The 22,889-nt window shown below is 35.8% G+C and overlaps 1 protein-coding gene and 1 long non-coding RNA gene across 2 annotated transcripts; both read left to right on the top strand.

Annotated features, from left to right (window-relative positions):
- Window positions 1–1,711: 1,711 nt before the first annotated feature.
- LOC138312502 (protein starmaker-like) lies at window positions 1,712–5,977 on the top strand. Its single transcript, XM_069253352.1, has 4 exons — window positions 1,712–1,739; window positions 3,476–4,286; window positions 4,534–5,084; window positions 5,891–5,977. The coding sequence occupies exons 1-4, from the start codon at window positions 1,719–1,721 to the stop codon at window positions 5,975–5,977; spliced, it is 1,470 nt and encodes a 489-aa protein (XP_069109453.1). The 5' UTR covers window positions 1,712–1,718.
- Window positions 5,978–11,789: 5,812 nt separating this feature from the next.
- Window positions 11,790–15,617, top strand: LOC138312504 (uncharacterized). Its single transcript, XR_011206965.1, has 3 exons — window positions 11,790–11,966; window positions 12,624–12,866; window positions 13,966–15,617. It is a non-coding gene; the product is annotated as an uncharacterized lncRNA (long non-coding RNA).
- Window positions 15,618–22,889: the final 7,272 nt, after the last annotated feature.

Below are 22,889 nucleotides of genomic sequence, written 5' to 3' on the forward strand. Positions count from 1 at the left end.
ACCACAAATACAGGACTTTTTAGAGTTGGGGGAATCGAAATATATTTCGCACAGGACTTTGTGGGTTGGCAATGATTTTAATTGAATTTCAATTACAATTCATTTATCCGAACCTCCAAAAGGCATGGAGACAAACCTCTGTTCAATTTAGTACTAGTTTCATATCACATATATCACCCTAGTATGTAACCGGCAAATGCGCTGACGTATCACTGTGCCGACACGCGGTGAGCTTTTATTTATACTTGATGATAACCTGATCGATTAAAAATAAAATACGGGTTAGGGGGAACAGAAAGTGTACGCACAACGGTTCGCCTCAAAAAACTTTACTTGTAATAGGAAGTAAAAAAATAATTTTCAAAATAAACATTTACAATGGACCAACAAACAACAACATCATTAAACAACGACGATTAAGGTACAGTTTTACCATCTTGATATGTGACATCTCAACAACCGACAATAATATTGACTAAATGAAAAAGTGAACATTATATCGCACAGTCTGTATCGATTAAAATAAAACGAAAAAAAAACGACCTCGCGATAGGATGTCAGGTGGCTCCCCATAGTAAAACATGTAAACGAGGTCAAGAAAGTCATAGCAGCGTGTCCGCAGCAAAAATATCTGTTTTCTTTTTTTCACCCTTGTTTTCCCCCGCTTATATTTGATGGATTTTTCATACGGTGTTTCGGATATATTCTAAAAAAAAAAAGGATAGTTTCTCTACATATTTGTACGTGAATCAGTTATTTATCACACCCAAATTATTTTATGTCAAGTGGTTTATTTTCTATAAAATTTCTTTACTGAGATAGGCCGTATTGTTTCGATTTCGTTTTTTCAAAACAAACTTATCCTGAAAAGTTTAACTAAATATGACAAAATCACAGTGAGAGGCCTCCTTTAGTCACAACATAAACAACAGAGCAAAATCGTTCTGGCATTTAAAGGAAGATCGCGAAAAAAAATCGTCAGGTGTGCGAAATTACGTACTGTGCGAAATTAAGTACCCTCACTCTACTCAAAATGCAGGACTATCCTGCATATACGGGATGGTCCCCAACCTGTACAACAGTACAATGTTCATGTCTGTAGAGAAGAGTCAAGGGGGTAATTATGATGATCGGTCAGTTCGCTGACTTAGTTTGTTTTGGTGTTAAACGAGGTCTGTTTCAAAAGTATCACGTCGTGCATATTACATTGTTCAAGGGACCCCTAACTGCATATTTGCATAAAATGAGAAATGTCAGGACCGCGATTGGAAATTTGCAGCAATCAATATCGATCGTGATGCGTGACTCAGGTTATCGTTCAATATCGCTGCTTACTAACCGTTTCTCTTCCTTTCGAGGGAAGGGGAAGGATAAATTTCCCCTCCATCTGATGCCATTTTGAAAACAAAGTACCCTAATGTATTTTTTCTGCTCTGTTTTTCTTCAAAAAACCTCCCCCCCCCCACTTCCGTCTGACACTAATATATCTCCAAGTTTGAAGAGTTCCATAAGGCTAAAAATATGATAACTGCTGTTAAATCTTTCTTCTTTAATTCCTTTCTTACTCAAGAGAATGATAATTACAGTTGTTTTCAAATCTTTTATTTGTTAAAACTTAATCAGTCTATATGAAAATAATTCATCTGATTGTGTTTTCAAATTAAAATACTTCAAATTTATCGACTATTTTGTGCTAAAAATAATACGTTAAAGGAGAAATGCGTCGTCTGCATAAGATGGTAATTAATACACATTTACAATGTAGGATACGTACCTGAGAAAATCAGTCAAAGACCTCAATTTGGTACACCATTCTTCAATCTTGATGCTGTTTTGGGTTTGACTTTCCTTTTGACTGAGTTAGACTGTCACTTTTAAAAAAGTTGATGGGATCCAATGTTTGATTTCCTAAAAAATAAATTTGACATATTTCCCTTCGTGCCTACCGGTAATACAAAATTAAAATATGAAATGTTTAAATGGTATTTCCAAAACGGCTTTTGATTTCTAAAACGGAAATGTGAAACGACATCGATAATTGATTGACTCACAAAAGTTAGATATTATTAGAAGTAGCCTACCGTTAGGCCTAATACTACACTTATTATCGCCTTAAAAACAATTTAATAAAAATAGATAAAATGTTAATTTTCATAATGCGAGTCGTCCTATGTTTCCTGCATCGCTTAAATACTGTGTACGGTATTGACTATCATTGCGCCAGACGGCAAAACAGCGAAATGGAATCATGATTGTTATCACAGATTACGCAGGAAACCTTTCACATGTTTGGTGTTTTAACCTCAACTTAGGCCATCGATATATATTTTCTAATGTTATCAATGTTTTTAAGTAACCTTTAAATTTTGCTCCAGAAAGGTACTGGGCCTTAAATATTAACTGGTTATGTATAAATTTTGTTTCAAATTACTAATTAACTTCTGTATATATATCAATCACTGCCCACCTGTGCATGAATACTGCTCACCTGTCAATCTCGCCCTAGCTACCTTCTCGGTGAACTTTCACCTCTTATTCCATATGTACGCTGCCCATTGGTCATAGGCAGGTGTGATAGCCCAAGAATTCATTCTCTCAGATTGTCCCGATGCAGAAAGACCGCTCAAAACCCTCCCTACCCACCCTAAATTTCTAATTTTGGCTATGTTATGTGGCTTTATATATATATATATATATATATATATATACATATACATGTAGTAATCAATATTTTCATTGTATCTGTTACATTTATAGGTGATAAATATGCATTTTCTACATAATTATTTAATCATGCTCAGTTAAATTGCATAACTTGCATGAGTGCATGTTAGATAATTCTGCTAGCTGTATGTAATGTATGATGTGACCTGTTGATGGTTGATTTTGCTTGCTGGTGAAGCTGTGTTTGCCTTAGATTGTAAAGCTGTGCTTGCCTGAAATTGCTTATATATGTAGCCCTTTCACCTCCTATTATCAGTGAAAATCTGGAAATATGGACTTGCTTGAAATTCAGAACAGGGGTGAAAGGGAATTTATTTATTTATATATATTTGTAATAAAATAGCCAAAACTAGATACTTTAGTTTGTGATATATAAAAGGAGGTAATTCAAAATAAAAAAAATAATAGCTAATAAATATGGTCTATATATATATGTAAGTGCTGTTTTAGATCCCCTAATTAGCCATAACAGCCAAAGTCGTGCTTTTAGAACGATGGGCATGGTTTTATTCATTGTATTTAATAACTTATTTTAATGTCTATTCTTGGTGAAGAATGCTGTTTAAATTTTATCTTTATACAGGTGCTAAAGATATCACTTTTTAGACTCAGATTATAGAAAGAGTTAAACTATTTGTTTCGTCCACAACTAGCTATACAAAAATAAAACAACTTTACTTCTCAAATTAGATTCCCAGCTTGGATAAAAATGCATTTTCATTTAATTGTTAGTGATACATTCATTTTTCAGCATTCTGATAGCTGGGCAATGATTTCAAGCATATTTTCTGCCAGAGTAACACAACCCAATGAAGAAATGGTGAACTGTTTACAAGATGCACTACAGAACATGATATTACAAGAGTCAGACATATTTAACAGAACTAAACAGACACTTGATAAGGAAGAAAAGGAAAAAGCTTATACAAAGAATGTAGAATCTCGTGGGAAGATATGTCACCACTTCTCTGATAAAACTGAAGATAAGGTTGCTGAAAACAACAACAAGATAGTGACATATAATAAAACAGAAGATGTTAATATTAAAATGAATGCAATAGATGATATTTCCCAGGAAAGTAATGTTCCAAATATGCAGGATGTTATTCTTTCTATAAATAATTCTGCCAATGGAAATTCCTTTCAATGTTTTCCTGATGAAAAAAATGCAGTATCTGATCATCCCACGACAAAGGCTGAAAATTATGATAAAATATTGAAGAAAAACACAGAGGCTGTGGTCCAGGATAAGAAGGATACCAGTGAGAATGAAACAGATGATTTTGGAAAGTGTACAAACAGTCCTACCAATACCAATTGTTCTGCTAATGGTCAGGATTGCCCTTCTGGACAGAAAGAGGAACCAGAGAAACATGATGACAAGGTAATGAAAGCAGGTAATTCCTCTGAAAGTGACGTGGATGCAGGAACAGTAGATCCTCCAGTAGGTGACTCTAAAGACCAAGATATTTCAGATGACAAAGGTAGTGAGGTATCATTCAAAACACAAACAAATAGTGAAGATTTGAAGACTGGAGAAACACAACAGTTACACACAGAAGGTATCAGCCAAAATCAAAGTTCTTGAAAAAATATGCATTTATTTTCTGATTTGATATTGATGATGTTATTTTTATGAATACAAAGTCATTAAGCTTAATTGAGAAAAACAGGTAATATGTTTTATATACATGAAAAAATTGAAGTTTTAAAAGAAGAAAAGAAAAAAGAAAAGCTATATATAAAAGTACATGTATTGATATATGCAGAATTTCTGTCAAAATATTTATGATTTTTATTCTGTTACAGAAAGTACTATCAAAGATAACGAACCATCAGGAAATGATATTGCTGATTCTACAGAGGATTCTACAAATGAAAAGGATATTTTTATTGCTGTAGATAGTGAAATAACTTTCAAACACCAAACAGAAGGTGCTGAAGCTGAGTTGAAAATGGAAGAAAAGGAACAGTCACAAAAAGATGGAAACAGCCAAACTCAAGTGATTGAAAAAACTAATACGGTTGTTGAAAGCATCGAAGCATATGTTGGAAATGGCTTTGCAAGGATTGAAAAGGCCTTGTCAACTACTGATATCAAAAGGATTCAGGAGGACAGTACCAACGCAGACAATCAAATTTCACATGAAGGAAGAAAACCATCTGGTAAAAGTACAACAGTTCTTAGAATTTCTGTTAAGGATATCAATAATGAATTTGATTCTATTAACACAGAATCTAACATTTTTGGGAAGAGCGATTTGGAGGAGAAGAAAGATCTTGAGGTCAACAATGATGTTGATAGTAAACATAGCCAAAGTCAAGAGAACATAGTTCATGCCAAGGATGATGAGAGGGAGGTAATCTATTTTTGATAAACATTAAAAACCCCTGGGTAATTTAACTACATTTGTATACATGTAACTATTATACATTTAAAGAGCATTTCATTTTCTAGGTAAAAGATTGATTAGTTTACCTAGAAATTATTTTGAAATTATTGATATTATGAAACTACCTGAAAATTGCTTATGTCATTGAAAATATGAAAAACGACTGGGAGTATTTACTTATTAATTAATTGAAAAATTATTAAATTGGAGAAATATAATCGTTTAGGTTAAAGATGCTCCAGCCGCGACAGAACATAAATGATTTATTCATCATTTGAACAAAAATTGGTGTTTTAAGCATGTATATATGGCTAATTAACACAAAAAAATAATAATAAAATAATTCATTTTGCCTTTGGTGCATGGGTTAATCAGTACTTCATTCCATATAGTATATAGTTTCCACGGAAGTTTTTTTCGGGATGCAATTAAATATTTTTTATATTTTTAATTTAAATAAAATTAGAAGCTCAAACATTTCAATGGTGGTAATGGTGTAAAGTTAACTTTTGTAACTGAAGAAAAATACTAAATCGTTTGCTCCTGTTTTTGATAGTGAAAAAATACCAATTGTCAGCGGTGGAGCATCTTTAACACAATGAAATAATAATATTACAAATAGCTATGATTACGTTGAACAATTGAATGAATGCTTGAAGATACAATACCAGGAATGATTCTTGACAAAATTTTGATTTTGGTTTACTCGACTAAATTTTGATTTTGGTTAACTTGTCACTACTGGCAATTTTGTTATGCCTTAACCTTTTCAGGAATCTGAGGAAAAGCTGTCCCTGAAGGACTTAGCATATGGAAATGAGGGCTACAAACATTTTAAACTGTATGCAGAGGTACATTAGATTTTTATCAGTAATTAAACTTCGTAGATAATCTATTGACACCTATTATATTTTTGTGTGGCAAAATCTTTCCAAACCTTACTGGTATATATATTTTTGTTTTTAACTTTTTGTAGTATATTTGCATGGATACAATCACTTCTAATTTCAGTGTCCTGCAGTAAAAAGAATTATTGACAAAGATGACTAAGATTAGAGGTTGAATATCAATAAGAAAAAGATTTGTTAGAAGGTAGCTGCAATAATCTTTCTTTTTAGTAAATTTAGCTACAAATGATCAATTTTGATTTGAAGCAGAGTTAAAAATGTGAGCTTTGCATCGGTATATGTGCTAATTATGCATAAAGCAGGACCAAATAAAAAAAAACAAACAAAAATTTCATTATGTATCAGTATATCTGATGTACATTTGATATTAATGGTAAAAATGTAAATGTTTCACTACATTAATCCTAGTGTTGGACCGATTCTCGATTTTAATCGATGATCGATCGATTATGGTTTTTCCAAAGACTATCGATTATGAAAGGTAATAATCGATTATTAAAATGGGAGATAACTCATGCTTATATGTATACTGTTCTGAAACCTTTATTATGTTATATATCAGGTGCAAAATCACATATCAAAATATTTTCAAACATCATAGATACTCAAGAATTTGAATAAAAAAATATACTTCTTCATGACTGTTGGTTCAGTGGATATCTTTCTAAAATTCTTCAGAAAAACTAAAAGGTGAAAATATATAAATACAGGAGAGCTTTCTATAAATAGTATCCGATTATAAAATCGATAATTAGTAAATTGTCCTAAACCCACGGACTCTAATGATGTACCTGATCGATACCCCACCGATCGCCCTCATCAACTCATTAATCACATAAAATAACTCAGCAGAAAGATGAAGTTCTTCTTGATTCATTGTTGTTGTATTACATGTTTGTTTTTTCAGCTTTGAGTTGGAAAAACCAAGTGGTGTGTACTTGCACGATTGCTAAGGAAGACTTGACTATGACACTTTATGAGTGTGACTCGCAAATCAGACCCCAACAAAGTGATTAGAACTCATCAACTGGTTGTCCTATAATGTGAGAAATGTTACAAACTCTACTTTTGTGATCGCAAGATTTTAAACTCTTAGTGATATTCCCCACTATGATAAACTAATGTGAATATATGGTTCCTTCATTCTTATTTTTGTTTGTTGAAAAATAAACTGACATTCATTTTAAAAATACTTATTTTCAGACTCAAAAGTAGGTGCTAAGTTGTCTCATAAAAGAAACTTGCTGAATAAACGTACAGTTTTAGAGGGCCTAACTTGCAGATTGTGGCAATGCATGTTACCCTTTAGAGATATTAAGGATAAGAGTTTGGTTACGTCATTTTTGGTTTGTTTTATGTTTGACTGGTTTGATTAAATTTATTTCTGATGATGCGGAGGCACGAATCAACTGTCATTTTGCAGCATTCTACCAAAAATCTTAAGGACACGCAAGGCGTAGATGCTGGAGTGGCCGTCTTGAATCCTTAAGAAAAACTGTTTCTGTAGACTAGAAGGGAGTGGCCAGTCATGAGTAATACGACATCAAGGTTCGCAACTTTCTTTTCCGTGAGCATAGGACACTCTTCAATTACATCTCATCCCCACTGTATAGTTTTCCACCATCTCTATACATAGAATATTCATACGATGTGCTAGGTCTTCCTTTTGAATGCAAGGCTTAACAAACCCCATAGGTAACTTGAAGTTGCACTCCATTTCTAACTTCAGTATCTAATTTAGTAGCTCTTCTGAGAACCTATTATGGATCAATAATGGTTTGGAAGAGCACACATAAAGTTGGGCCCTGAGGCAAAACTTGAGTAAAACATTTTTTAGACAATGAGGTTTTCTTTTAAACCTGCCATTTACCCATTGACAATGTCGCTCATCGATTGAGATGTATTATATTACAACAGGGCTGAATGTTCTCGACTGTCACGAAACAAATATGTACTCATTTACCAGCGTCAAGAATTTGTGGTTGTTACGTTTGAATGGCTTCATTAGTGCTTGCAAACAACATAAAAGCAAAAAATCAAAAAAATTAGTAACCCCCTCCCCCTCCTGATTTTTATCTGTTTAGATGCACCTTGGATAATCGGGTCGATTGGTGACTGGTATACTGGGCAAGCTGACACATATAGGGTTGGAGCCGAAGCTGGAGCTGTTTTTCAGGGGGTGTAGAGGACTTTCATGGGCATAGAAATGGTCCACAATATGGATCCCTCCAAATGTATGGATAGGACTGCAGATCAATATTTAATCAGTAAGAGAAACCTAACAATACGATTCTTTTATAGCCAAGGTGAAAGGTATTCCGCATATGACCACTTGCCCTCCATCTCATAAATTGATCTTCATGTAAGTATCAAATCCTATGTGAGGCAGTTGTAAGGTCTGGGTACTCTGGCTTTAAAATCCCACTTCCTTAACCACTGTGCAGAGTCAGATACCAAGATGGGGCCTGGCAATATAATTAATACCTACTATAGAGAATTTTTGATATTTTGAAAATTTAACTTATTGGGACAAAATAAGGTAGCTTACTTAATAACAGGTATAAATATAAATCTTTTAAATACTTTTTAAAACAAATCTTGCACAATAAATTTTGAAATAGTAAAGGACATCAGATTTAGTATAAATGAAATCTGTTAAACCAAGTATATGGAGCTCTGTAAGCCCCGTGTATGAGAGAGGACATTGGTTATCCAGATAGGAATAAGTAAAGACGGATACAGTTAAAACTAAGCACACTCGGCTGTTGTGAAGTGGCCAGTAGAAACTGTAGCAGGAGCACCACTACCCAATCAGAGTGTGCTGTGATAACCACCCAATGGTAAAAGCACTTTCTATTACACCCTGTATATAGAATGGCATTTTTTACTGTAGTAAACCTTTTGGGATTAAACCATTTAGCACTGTATTGAACTGTAACTCACTCTGGTCAGGCAGAAAACTATAGGATAATCACACATGTCACTCAACGAGAAGTAGTTATTTATGATACAGTATTTACCCCTCCCTTTTTCTGAAGAAAAGTTGAAGTTGTATAAATGTCCCAATTCCATGGATTTAACAATGACTTTTTCCGCCCACAACTAATTAGTAACGCACCCCAGTTTGTTATAATTATTTATCTACCCTGGGTGCTAATTACGGTGAATACGGGTAGAAGAAAAAAATATTATGGTAAAAACTATACATAACATACGGTAAAAGTAAAGGAATTTCTAAAGTTATTATATTTCGATCTATTTTATTAATTTGTATTTTTAGCTCACCTGGCCCGAAGGGCCGGTGAGCTTATGTCATGGCGCGGCGTCCGTCGTCCGTCCGTCCGTCCGTCCGTCCGTCCCGTCCGTCGGTCCGTCGTCCGTCGTCCGTCCGTCAAACATTTCCTTTAAATCGCTACTAGTCCATAGAGTTCTGGGATGGATTGTAACCAAATTTGGCCAGAAACATCCTTTGGGGGAAGGGGAACAGAACTTGTATTAATTTTTGGCTCTGACCCCCAGGGGGCAGGAGGAGCGGGGAGGGGCCCAATAGGGGTAAATAGAGGTAAATCCTATAAATCGCTACTTGTCCTAGAATTCTGCATGGATTGTAAACCAAATTTGGCCAGAAAACATCCTTGGGGGAAGGGGGAACAGAACTTGTATAAATTTTGGCTCTGCCCCCAGGGGGCAGGATGGGCGGGGCCCAATAGGGGTAATAGAGGTAAATCCTATAAATCGCTACTTGTCCTAGAGTTCTGCATGGGATTGTAACCAAATTTGGCCAGAAACATTCCTTGGGGGAAGGGGAACAGAACTTGTAATAAATTTTGCCTTTTGATACCCCGGTGGCAGAAGGGGCGGAGGCCCACAATAGGGGTTATAGAGGGTAATATCCTTTTAAATCGCTACCCTATCTCTAGCGCTCTGAATTGGAATGTAACCAATATTTGGCGGGGGTGGAGGGGGGGGGGGACACAGACCATCCTTTGGGGAAGGGGAAACAGAACTTGTCTAAAAATTTTGGCTTCTGACCCCCGAGGCGTCAGGAGGGCGTGCGGCCCAATCAGGGGTAATAGAGGTTAAAATCTTTGAAATCGCTACTAGTTCCATAGCGTTCTACATGACTGTAAACCCAAATTCGGCCAAAAACATCCTTGGGGGGACGGGGAACAGAACCACTTGTTAGTAAAATATTTAGACTCTTAGATTCCACTGGGGGTCAGGAGGGGCGGGGCCCCACCAAATCGGGGAAATAGACGGTAAATCCTTTAAATCGCTACTAGTCATAGAGTTCTGAATGGAATGTAACTAAATTTGGCCACAAACATCCTTGGGGGAAGGGGAACAGAACTTGTATAAATTTTGGCTCTGGTTCCCCGGGGGCAGGAGGGGCGGGGCCCCATAGGGGTAATAGAGGTAAATCCTTTAAATCGCTACTTGTCATAGAGACGTTCTACATGAATTGTAACCAAATTCGGCCACAAACATCCTTGGGGGAGGGGAACAGAACTTGTATAAATTTTGACTCTGGTTCCCCTGGGGGCAGGAGGGGCGGGGCCCAATAGGGGAAATAGAAGGTAAATCCTTTAAATCGCTACTAGTCATAGAGTTCTGAATGGAATGTAACTAAATTTGGCCACAAACATCCTTGGGGGGAAGGGGAACTAGAAGTCGTATAAAAATTTTGACTCTGGTTCCCCGGGGGCAGGAGGGGCAGGGCGCAATAGGGGAAATAGAGGTAAATCCTTTAAATCTCTACTTGTCATAGAGTTCTGAATGGAATGTATAACTAAATTTGGCCACAAACATCCTTGGGGGAAGGGGCCCCCCCCCCCCCCCCCACCCCACCCCCCCCCCCCCCCCCCCCACAGAACTTGTATAAAAATTTGGCTCTGATCATCCGGGGGCAGGAGGGGCGGGGCCCCCCAATAGGGGAAATAGAGGTAAATCCTTTAAATCGCTACTTGTCATAGAGTTCTGAATGGAATGTAAACTAAATTTGGCCACCAAACATCCTTGGGGGAAGGGGAAACAGAACTTGTATAAAGTTTTGCTCTGACCCCCGGGGGCAGGAGGGGCGGGGCCCAATGGGGTAATAGAGGTAAATCCTTTAAATCACTACTTGTCATAGAGTTCTGCATGGTTTTGTAACCAAATTTGGCAACAAACATCCTTGGGGGAAGGGGAACAGAAGTCGTATTAAATATTTGACTCTGGCCCCACGAGGGCAGGACGGGTGGGGCCCAATAGGGAAAATAGAGGTAAATCCTATAAAATCACTTCTTGTCCTAGAGTTTTGTTTGGATTGTAACCAAAATTTGGCCATAAACATCCTTGGAAGAATGGGAACAGACCCTTGTATAAATTTTGGCTCTGACCCCTGGGGGCAGGAGGGGGTGGGGCCCAATAGGGGATTTAGAGGTTAATATATTAAAATTCCTTCAGAAATGAAACAATGAACCTGTTTGTTTGTTTTAAAAGTACTGTTGTTTTTTCAAAAAGTAATTTTTGATGATGATGAATAACTTAAAAGCTCATCTTGATTTGAGAGTATGAAAAATATGGCACGTAAAAACTTTAAGCAAATTGAATTCTCTTTAATTATTACAGTATATCTCATTTTGAAGGTCATATTCTAAACCAGATTGATTTAATGTCAATGATCCTACTACATTTATCAGGACTATAAATGCAGAATACAAAACCTTTTAGATTTTAGACATTTATTGATTTAACTAGTGTACATTATACTTTTCCAGCAGTAGGGGTTTGGAAAGAAGGCGTTGTGTGTGGTAGTCGGCCTTCAGGACAGAATTCTGTGGCCCATGTGTTAAAACCGTGTTGTACAGGAATCAAAGGACAGTGTCAGCTACTGTCACATGAACACTGTCAGTTTCTGCAGGGCACCTTTTATGTGAATGGGCCAGAGCACTGCAGCCAGGTAACATTGCATGGTCAAGATCATCTTTGATACACCAGGGGTTACTATCACTATCAATATGTCCTGGAATGTATCATAGCAAAACTAAAGACAGTTCAGGAGATAAACTTACCATGCAATCACAAGCCAGTATCTAGGCCTACAGAGACTTCCTTTGAAGATTATACAGACTGAATTAATCCCAACTTCAAAGTTCAGTGTACCGCTATTCGATTCTTTTGATGGACCAAACTATCTGTCTCAATTGTTCTCACACAGAGAGCCTCCAGTTTTACTATGAGATTGTCAAAGGGTGGATGTAATGGCAGTGATGAAAGTAACCCCTGGAGTATCAAGGATGGGTTAAGATTATATATAATAGTTATTATTACTATTAATGGTAATTGATTACTTGTTTATGTGTGTGAGAATATATAAAATAATTCTGTTCTTTTTAAGATAAATAATTTCTTCAAGGAAAACCAAAACTTTGATAACCAACACTAATCGAAACAAAGTAAGAAAAATTTAAGCTGTTGTCTCATATTCATTCAAGTAATTGTTAAGAGAAAATTGTAATGTCCGGACTTGAGTAAGTGTTCGTGTGGTAAAGAGAATGGGGTTGAAGGCAGAGTTGTTGATGATCTTTATAGACGGGTTTTACTTAATTTCTTGAAGGTGAACTGCCTGAGTTCAGTGTGTGGGATGGGAGGCCTGGAAGCTGACACTACGCGACCTTGGCTGCCAAGGCAACCTGTTCAATGGTGGAGACTTCCCCTAGCTCTAGTCTATCACCATGGAGTGATTCACGCTGTCCTTGTGAGCCTTGCACAGCTTCTGCTTTTCCGGAAGATTGAAAGGACCCTTGGCTGGCTTCGACTCACAATTTTGTATTTTATGACAGGGTTAGGTGGATTGCTGGTATGTCTGATAGTTACAGTGTCTACAGGTTTTGTTTCCCTGGTGGAAAGTCATTGCAATATGGTGAAAAATAGTATAAATACTGTTCAAGCTTAAAACAAAAATTACTATTTCATTTAGATCTTGACCTTACTGCAAGGTGGCAATCGGGATAGCAGTTAAGATGTAACAACATATTACCACAAGCACTCCACTTCTGAGTCATAAATTCAAATCCCATGTGATGAAGTTTGCCAGACACTGACCGCTGGTCTGTGGTTTTTCTCTGGCTTTCGTTAACTATCTAAACCTACCAGTCCTTAACATCCTTAATGTTATAGGACATAGAAATAAACCATATCAAGATGGCATGGTTCATAAATATCACTTTGTTGATAAAGATTGCAGATTAATATACCAGGTCTACTGGTTATATCTGTCCTTTAAGTTATCATTACATCAAAAGCTGCCTTTTCATTGGAGGCAATTTGATGTATAATATCCAGGTAAGACAAGTATGATTGATGCTCCATTGACCAATGGTATCAGACTATCAAAATCAATTATCTTTTCTCTAAACTAAGGGACATTCCAGGTGTGATATCTCAGTTATTTTTAACCCCGATGTTCCAAAATAAATAAACTGACCACATTGACATTGGACTCTGACTGGAGATTATATATCATAATCTTATGTGGACTTTCACATGGAGTTATCTGATCTACTGAAAGTTTACAGTGCCCTTAATAATTAACCACTGACAAAATAAAGATAGTATAGGTGCAAATAGACTTTTCACCATGTTCACAATGATTGTCTTTCAGAAATTTTTATAGAATTCATTTCTTTTTATTCAAATGATTGCAAACTGTCTTATTTGCAACACACAAGTAAAATTTTGCTTTATAATTGACACCTTTAATAAGTTCCTCCAAGCTGAGAGGATATCAGTATCTCATCAGTCCAACATCATTGGAAAGCCATATTTGTGTTCTTCCATTTTCTCTTCTAAAGCCTTATTGATTACATTAAACCGACTTGAAATATAGTAACTTTGGGTGAAATAGTGCATAGAATGGCGTAAAGAATCTAATATTTCATTTCTGTGTTGTTTTTCAGACAGCTGCTATATTCAGCCCCTATATACCACATGTAGGCAGCACAGCGACAGTGTTTGGAATGGCTGGCTTAATCACAGCGGAACTCTTACACTACTGGCACCTTGTCCGAAACCCTGCTGTGGAAATGACCAAGATTTGTGCACTTCTGATCATCTTCTTGATGTGTGGAACTCTGCCTTATGTTGATAACTACAGTATCATATCTGGGTTCCTCTTGGGCTTTTTTTGCTCCGTATTCTTCCTTCCTTTTTTGTCCTTTAAGAAACAGCAGAAGCATTGCCGCATCCTTCTTCTCTGTTTTGGTGGACCGTTCTTATTTTTGGTGTATTTTGTCTTATTCTATGTTTTCTATAAGGTGCAAACTTTTGAGGAGTGTACTGGATGTAAACTTTTTAATTGTGTACCATATACAGAAACAATGTGCGATGAGTCACTCTGGGATGATTAGTAACATGATTTGATAAGAAGATTTCGCATAAATCTTTGTTATAAGATATGATTTCTATTGAATGAACTATTTCTTGCATATATACCGTATTCAACCCAATAAGTACTCAGGGCAGTTAAAAATTGACAAATGATGGGTTCCTTAAATGGATAATGTCAGTGACGCTAATTCTGTTTCATAACCATGGAGCAAAATATGGTATAAATGTATTGTTCTACATTCCGTACAAAGCATATAACAAAAATTATTGCCGAATTCCAAGACATTATTTTAAAAGTTTTTAATAGGATTGAAATTCCAAATGTATAGCAATACGATTAGGTGGGTACACACTTCACCCACATCCGAGGCAATGTCGCATAAGTTAAATGAATGTAATACATAACCGCTGAGGAGCTGATGAAATTGGTTTTTGGTTAGGAGCGTGTACCTAACACTTCTGTAAGAGCAATTTCTGTTGATCTAAAAAAGTTGCTTTACTCCACTAGCAAGAGCGAGGGTTCGGCATAGAAGACGTCCTTCCATAATGTTTAATGGTGAACAGCGCGGGAGTTGGAACATTTCAAACACAATATCCCACAATTGCATTTTCTAGCATATTACAGTAAAACCAAGTAATTTGACTTCTATTGGAACTGACCAATTTTAATGTACTCTTAGACTGTGCCTTTAATGGGATCAAATTTGGGCTAACTGTATAGCATTTCACAAATTTATTTCACTGTCTGTAAGCCATTTATCAATTCACAAAAGAAATCAAATAGAGAAATGTTCACGGTTTTTCATGATTTCATTCTCTATTAAGTCAATGTAAGTGATATTGAGGTCTCAAAAAGGGGGTGGCGCGCTAACAGGAAAGGGAACGCTTATACGGTTGTATATATGGTAAGTTGGAATATGATTATGGTATTTTGTGTTATAAATGTATGACAACACTTTGTCGTTTGTTATCCACCAAATGTGAACATTTTTCATCTCAACAAATTCTTGTCAATAACTAAGAAGATTAGAGACATGATATTGGGCCAGAAGCATACGCCATGTTTGTTTAAAATGAATAAACTTGGCATAATTTCAATGTCACGGGTCAAATAGACCAAAACCTTTAAACGACTTCCCAGACACTTGACATTGTGTCTGTGACATGTTGGGATGAAGGGCTACCATGTTTGTTTAAATAAATAAACTTGATTTTCATTCTCGGTCACAGGAGTCAAATAGATTAAACTCTTTTAACGGCTTCAAACTTTTGAACTTTGACCTTTATTTCCAACTGGAAGTTGACGTTTTACAGAAAAAAGTGTTACATTAGTTGTTTGTTCCATTATGCCCCGGTCACACATTCACGGATCATATCGACGGTGCCACTACGGATTTAATTTCACGGATGGCCCCGGAAAAAGCTAGTTTTCAATGTTTGATACGGTTCCAATACGGCTTTGCAACGGTGTGTCTATATGCTACGGGTCTTCACGAATATACTGAGGGTAGTCAATGTTGTGGGCAATTTGACAACATAAGTGAAACATATTGTTAAGGTGCACGGAAAATAAATTACATACTTGATATTAAAAAACGTTCCCCTTAAGTAACACAATACTGAAATCTAAACGAGGGAAAGAACATCAAAATATCCAGTTAAGAAAGTAAAGACTAAAATAATTCCACATGTGTATATAACTGAAAGGAAATTTCGATGTAAAATGTTTGTAAGGTTGTACTTACCACTTATTGAATACATATGTTTTCTTAAACCGATTGTTTCAATAAAATTGAGATATCTCATTCACATATACCCATTTAACCATTTCTAATTATGATTCACGATCAATCCAAAACATCTTTCTATGCTCTGTGATGGAGCTGTTACTTAAATTGATTTAATTAATTATTGAGAGAAACATTGCATTCATAATTTTAAACATTATCCATACCTCTTTCACCCTAGAAAACTCGTTAGCGATATCCGTCTGTAGAAAGACTTCAGAAGCCAGGTTTCCTACCAAATACGTCGTCGCCAATAATGTTAAGATAGCCTAGTGGTTTGCCATTTTGGATGTTATAACAATGGCAAATAATCCATTTTCAATGTTCTTCTTCTATTCATTCTGGTGTTACCGATCTGATCGTCAGAGAACCACATTGGGAACCAACATTAAACAACTTTAATTCGAAATTGGCAAGGGCTGTTAGAACCAGTACATGTACCCTTTATATTTGTAATTAATATAGGTATCATCTTGTTTTGCCATCTAGATCACCAAATTAATACGGAAACTCTTATTCCATTGCAAATTATTTAGCTTCAATGTACATATTGCAACTTTTTGGGTTCATTGTGTGGTAACCATCTCTTGTAGCCAGGTAATGTAATAGCAAAGTTCAGTTTGGGATCATAAAAATGTCGGCACAATACCTCTTACATATATAGCCTCTGGATGTACGTGTTATAAAAATGTATATTTAACTGGAATCTAAGCACAAATACCACAGAAGAGTCTTCAGAAAAGCCATTCCTTTTCTCTGCCTCCAGTCACTTTTTTCGACTCGAACATTTTTGATCGCATCAATGTATTTTTGTGTTATAATGGTACCATTTATTGGTCATCTCTACGCCATGACAAATCACTACATGGGCCCTATAAGTTCGAGGCCTTTCAGGTATCGTGCTAGTTTTGAACTTGCCAATCTTGTGACAGTATTGGTAACTTGGTAGATCGTGATATTCCGTATTTTATCGTAATTTTACGTAGTTTACCGTTATCATCCTTGACAATTCTGGTTGACCTATCCGTAAAGCAACGTAACTGTATCGTGTTGTGTCGTTACAATCCGCACCAAACCGTATTGTTCCTTATCAATTACGTAGCTGATACTTCCAAGTTTAACTACGGAAGACAACGGCTACTATTGGGAAATCTGCGGACCATTACAGAATACTACGATTGATGCCGGATTGTAACCGTAGCTTGTGACCGGGGCTTTACTGATTCTCCATAACATGGAAAAGGAAAGAAATCTGTCGAGCCGTTAACGAGACGTTGACCTAAGTTGAAACTGGAAGTGAGGTCATGACGGCCATATTAGATTTTTGACCAATATAAAAATTCTTCTGTCAAACCTTCAACTCTTTTGCATACAAATATACGGTGACACGTTCATTGGCGTATCTCTTATCATTTCGGGGATTCTTTGTATGAAACTTTGGATGCAGAAGTATATAAAAAAATAGAACAAAAAGTATTGGTCTTTTCATTCCCCATAGGTGAAAGACTTCGCTTGGTGAGCGATGCATGCCGTCCCCGGCCTCATATTACCATTTTAACCGCAACTTGTCAGAATCACCTCCGTGAAGTTGATTCCTAGTTCCCAGTTCCTTATTCCATTACTTATTCGATTCCCTGATTACTTATTCAATTCCCTGATTACTTATTCAATTTCTAGCTACTAATTACCATCAGAAATGGTTCAAAATGCATTATTATGCATCACAATGATCTAGTTGACGTTTTAATTGCTCGTTAAGGGCCCATTACTTATTCGATTCCCTGATTACTTATTCGATTCCCTGATTACTTATTCAATTTCTAGCTACTAATTACCATCAGAAATGGTTCAAAATGCATTATTATGCATCACAATGATCTAGTTGACCTTTTAATTGCTCGTTAAGGGCCCATTACTTATTCGATTCCCTGATTACTTATTCGATTCCCTGATTACTTATTCGATTTCTAGCTACTAATTACCATCAGAAATGGTTCAAAATGCATTATTATGCATCACAATGATCTAGTTGACCTTTTAATTGCTCGTTAAGGGCCCATTACTTATTCGATTCCCTGATTACTTATTCGATTCCCTGATTACTTATTCGATTCCCTGATTACTTATTCAATTTCTAGCTACTAATTACCATCAGAAATGGTTCAAAATGCATTATTATGCATCACAATGATCTAGTTGACCTTTTAATTGCTCGTTAAGGGCCCATTACTTATTCGATTCCCTGATTACTTATTCGATTCCCTGATTACTTATTCGATTTCTAGCTACTAATTACCATCAGAAATGGTTCAAAATGCATTATTATGCATCACAATGATCTAGTTGACCTTTTAATTGCTCGTTAAGGGCCCATTACTTATTCGATTCCCTGATTACTTATTCGATTCCCTGATTACTTATTCGATTTCTAGCTACTAATTACCATCAGAAATGGTTCAAAATGCATTATTATGCATCACAATGATCTAGTTGACCTTTTAATTGCTCGTTAAGGGCCCATTACTTATTCGATTCCCTGATTACTTATTCGATTCCCTGATTACTTATTCGATTTCTAGCTACTAATTACCATCAGAAATGGTTCAAAATGCATTATTATGCATCACAATGATCTAGTTGACCTTTTAATTGCTCGTTAAGGGCCCATTACTTATTCGATTCCCTGATTACTTATTCGATTCCCTGATTACTTATTCGATTTCTAGCTACTAATTACCATCAAAATGGTTCAAAATGCATTATTATGCATCACAATGATCTAGTTGACCTTTTAATTGCTCGTTAAGGGCCCATTACTTATTCGATTCCCTGATTACTTATTCGATTCCCTGATTACTTATTCGATTCCCGATTACTTATTTGATTTCTAGCTACTAATTACCATCAGAAATGGTTCAAAATGCATTATTATGCATCACAATGATCTAGTTGACCTTTTAATTACTTGTTAAGGGCCCATTACTTATTTGATTCCCTGATTACTTATTCGATTCCCTGATTACTTATTCAATTTCTAGCTACTAATTACCATCAGAAATGGTTCAAAATGCATTATTATGCATCACAATGATCTAGTTGACCTTTTAATTGCTCGTTAAGGGCCCATTACTTATTCGATTCCCTGATTACTTATTCGATTCCCTGATTACTTATTCAATTTCTAGCTACTAATTACCATCAGAAATGGTTCAAAATGCATTATTATGCATCACAATGATCTAGTTGACCTTTTAATTGCTCGTTAAGGGCCCATTACTTATTCGATTCCCTGATTACTTATTCGATTCCCTGATTACTTATTCAATTTCTAGCTACAAATTACCATCAGAAATGGTTCATAATGCATTATTATGCATTACAATAATCTAGTTGACCTTTTAATTGCTCGTTAAGGGCCCATTACTTATTCGATTCCCTGATTACTTATTCGATTCCCTGATTACTTATGCGATTTCTAGCTACTAATTACCATCAGAAATGGTTCAAAATGCATTATTATGCATCACAATAATCTAGTTGACCTTTTAATTGCTCGTTAAGGGCCCATTCTTTTTCGATTCCCTGATTACGTATTCGATTCCCTGATTACTTATTCAATTTCTAGCTACTAATTACCATCAGAAATGGTTTAAAATGCATTATTATCCATCACAATGATATATTTGTCTTTATACATTATACTAAATAAAAATACGCTGCTGGCACCGGATTCGTTAAATGAATCCCGAATACAGTCTCTCCAATACAGTGCTGACACCGGATTCGTTATTCAAGCTCAAAACAATTTATCGAGGTTTTTAAGTGGTTTTTTTGAGGTCGTAAAGTTATGTTTTGATCTGATTTTTAATTTTTTGAAATTGTTATTTATTTGCTCATTTTTTGATAACGATTAGGGTGCTGGCACCGAATCCCGAATCTCGAATACGGTGCTAACTTCATGTTGCCTGAGGATTGATAGTATCATAATAATCATAACGACAAATATTACATATACACGTGTCGTGCATGAACATATAGACATACACGTGTTCATTAAAACTTACTAAGCATAAAATAAAATTTTTATAACGAAAATGAAGATTCGAACTAGGGACCTTTTGCACTAGTGGCACGCTTATCCACTAAGCCACATATCGGTATGATTAAATACTGTAAAAAGAAGGATGGAATTAAATGTTTTACTTCATCATGGCAAGCGTTTTCATAAAAAGAATAGAACTTACTTTAAATTGATATAACATGGATATTCAATACTTAACATAAAAATGTGCCCGAAAATGAAGCAAAACAACATATGTTTTTGAAGAAGAAGAGCGAAACAAGAAAAATAGAAGAAAAAATAAATAATGACGTCACCCTTTTCTCCCGCGCACCTTTACAACCAAACTAGACACAGAGATATGTCGGGAAAAGACTATATAAAAAATGGTAAGTACATAACACATGTATTGTTAAAATTGAATAAGAAAACGTGTATGTTTAAAAAAAACATAACACGTTATGTGGTTTATTTTATCTAAAGACTCTAATAGCGGAATTGTTTGTACAGAACATATTTAAGCACGCCATCATCAGTCAGGTGGGCATTCGTCCATTGTTTGCAGGCCATCCTCCGTATAAAATTCTTGTTTGAAGGATTCCTACGATATAGAAATGTGTTGCATGTAGTCTATCCGTCCCTAAGCTTTAATTAGAATTCCCAATATGATCCGATTTTTTTCCGCATTTTCTTCATCTAATGATGGACTAGAGTTATTTACAAATCGTTTCTGCATTTTAAAGTAATTTATTTTATATACACATCCGGGTACAGAGAAATTCCATCATGCTTGAACTACATTGAAAATTTATCTTAAAGTTAGGTTTGATACTTTATACAATCACCATTTTGATTTGTTTTTGCGTTCATATCATCATCATCATCATCATTAATTTTTAAGGGAAAAGACGGATTATAAGTTTTCCAACAAATTCTATTTCAAAAAAAAAATATTTGAAAAAGGATTGAACAACAGGCATGTGCAATCGTATTAATAATTCAAACACATGAAATGTATTTTCACGGCTACAGAGGCACTGACTGTCTTGTTTATTACCAAAACACCAATGATAAATACATCTACATAGTATAATATTGTATAAATTATAAATATACTTATACATGGACATACCGTCGGTGATTACTATTTTACATGAACACAAAAGAAAATTGTCCTTTCTTCAAAAATCGTCACAACTAAAAAATAACAAGAGGCCCATGGGCCTTAGCGGTCACCTGAATTCAGACACAGAATGAAACAAAGACATGCATATAAACACTATAAATATATATTGGCCCATCAGGCCCTTGAAGTCAGTCAGTGATTTTATAAATTTTTAATCTATGAAGATTATTTGGTTCCATCAAATCATTGAATTCAGGAGAAAGATTTTTGAAATGTTATCCATTTTGACCCCTTTTGGCCCCACCCCTCTCGCCCCTGGGGGTCGGCCAGGACCAATATGGATATGATGTTAAATGCTATCTCAGGTTCTACCAGTTCCAGAATTTCAGAAGAAGATTTTTGAAGTTTTAGCCTATTTGACCGGTTTTGGGACCGCCCCTAAGGCCCCTGGGGATCAGTCATGGAAAATTTGGTAATAAGATTCAATGGCCATCACATAGAGATAATTCTGACTACAATTGACGAATTTCCTATTATAATGACTAAATAATGCTCAAAAATGTGTTTTCCATATAAAAACTTATATGTAGTAAACTTAACCCCCTCCCTAGGGGGAAACCTGAGACCCAAGGGTCATATAATTCACAATTTTCATAAAACACCTTAAGACCTGTCCATCTATGAAGAGTATTTGATTCTACCATTTCCAGTATTTAAGAAGAAGATTTTTAAAGTTTTAGCCTATTTGCCCCTTTCGGCCCCGCCCCTCTGCCCCGAGGGGGTTGACCAGGATATTAAAATGTTATCTCATGCTTATAATTCTAAACAAGTTTGACTCATTTCGTATTAAAATTGAGCAAAAAATGCTCATAAATGTGTTTTCACTATATAAACTATAGTAAACTTGACCCCTTCCCCAGGGGGAAACGTGAGACCCCAGGGTCATATAATTCACAATTTTGGTAAAGGACCTCAAGACCTTTTAATCTATGAAGAGTATGTGATTCTACCATTTCCAGAATTTCAGAAGAAGATTTTTGAAGATATAGCCTATTTGACCCCTTTTGACCCCGCCCCTAAGGCCCCTGGGGTTCAGTCATGGAAAATTGGTTAATAGGATTCAATGGCAATCTCATACTGATAATTCTGACATACCGTCGGTGATTACTATTTTACATGAACACAAAAGAAAATTGTCCTTTCTTCAAAAATCGTCACAACTAAAAAATAAAAATACCACGTGTACTCGCCGCTACCTCAGTCGACCACCGGTAGCAGCGACACGTGTATAGCCGTACTTGTACTCCTAGCATGCCTGGCACGTGCAAATTTCCCGCCAACTCGACGAACAACACAGATGGCAAGCGTAAATTTCCATTACTTTAAGGTGGTATAAAAGCATGCAATGATTGTGCATTCTATGTTATTTCAAAATACACGCTAAGATATTCACAAACTATCAAATCCAATCAAAATAAATTTTGATAATATAAGTTTAATTATATATATATATATTTTTTT

This window comes from Argopecten irradians, unplaced genomic scaffold, assembly GCF_041381155.1.
Source record: "Argopecten irradians isolate NY unplaced genomic scaffold, Ai_NY scaffold_0343, whole genome shotgun sequence".
Lineage (NCBI taxonomy): Eukaryota > Metazoa > Mollusca > Bivalvia > Pectinida > Pectinidae > Argopecten > Argopecten irradians.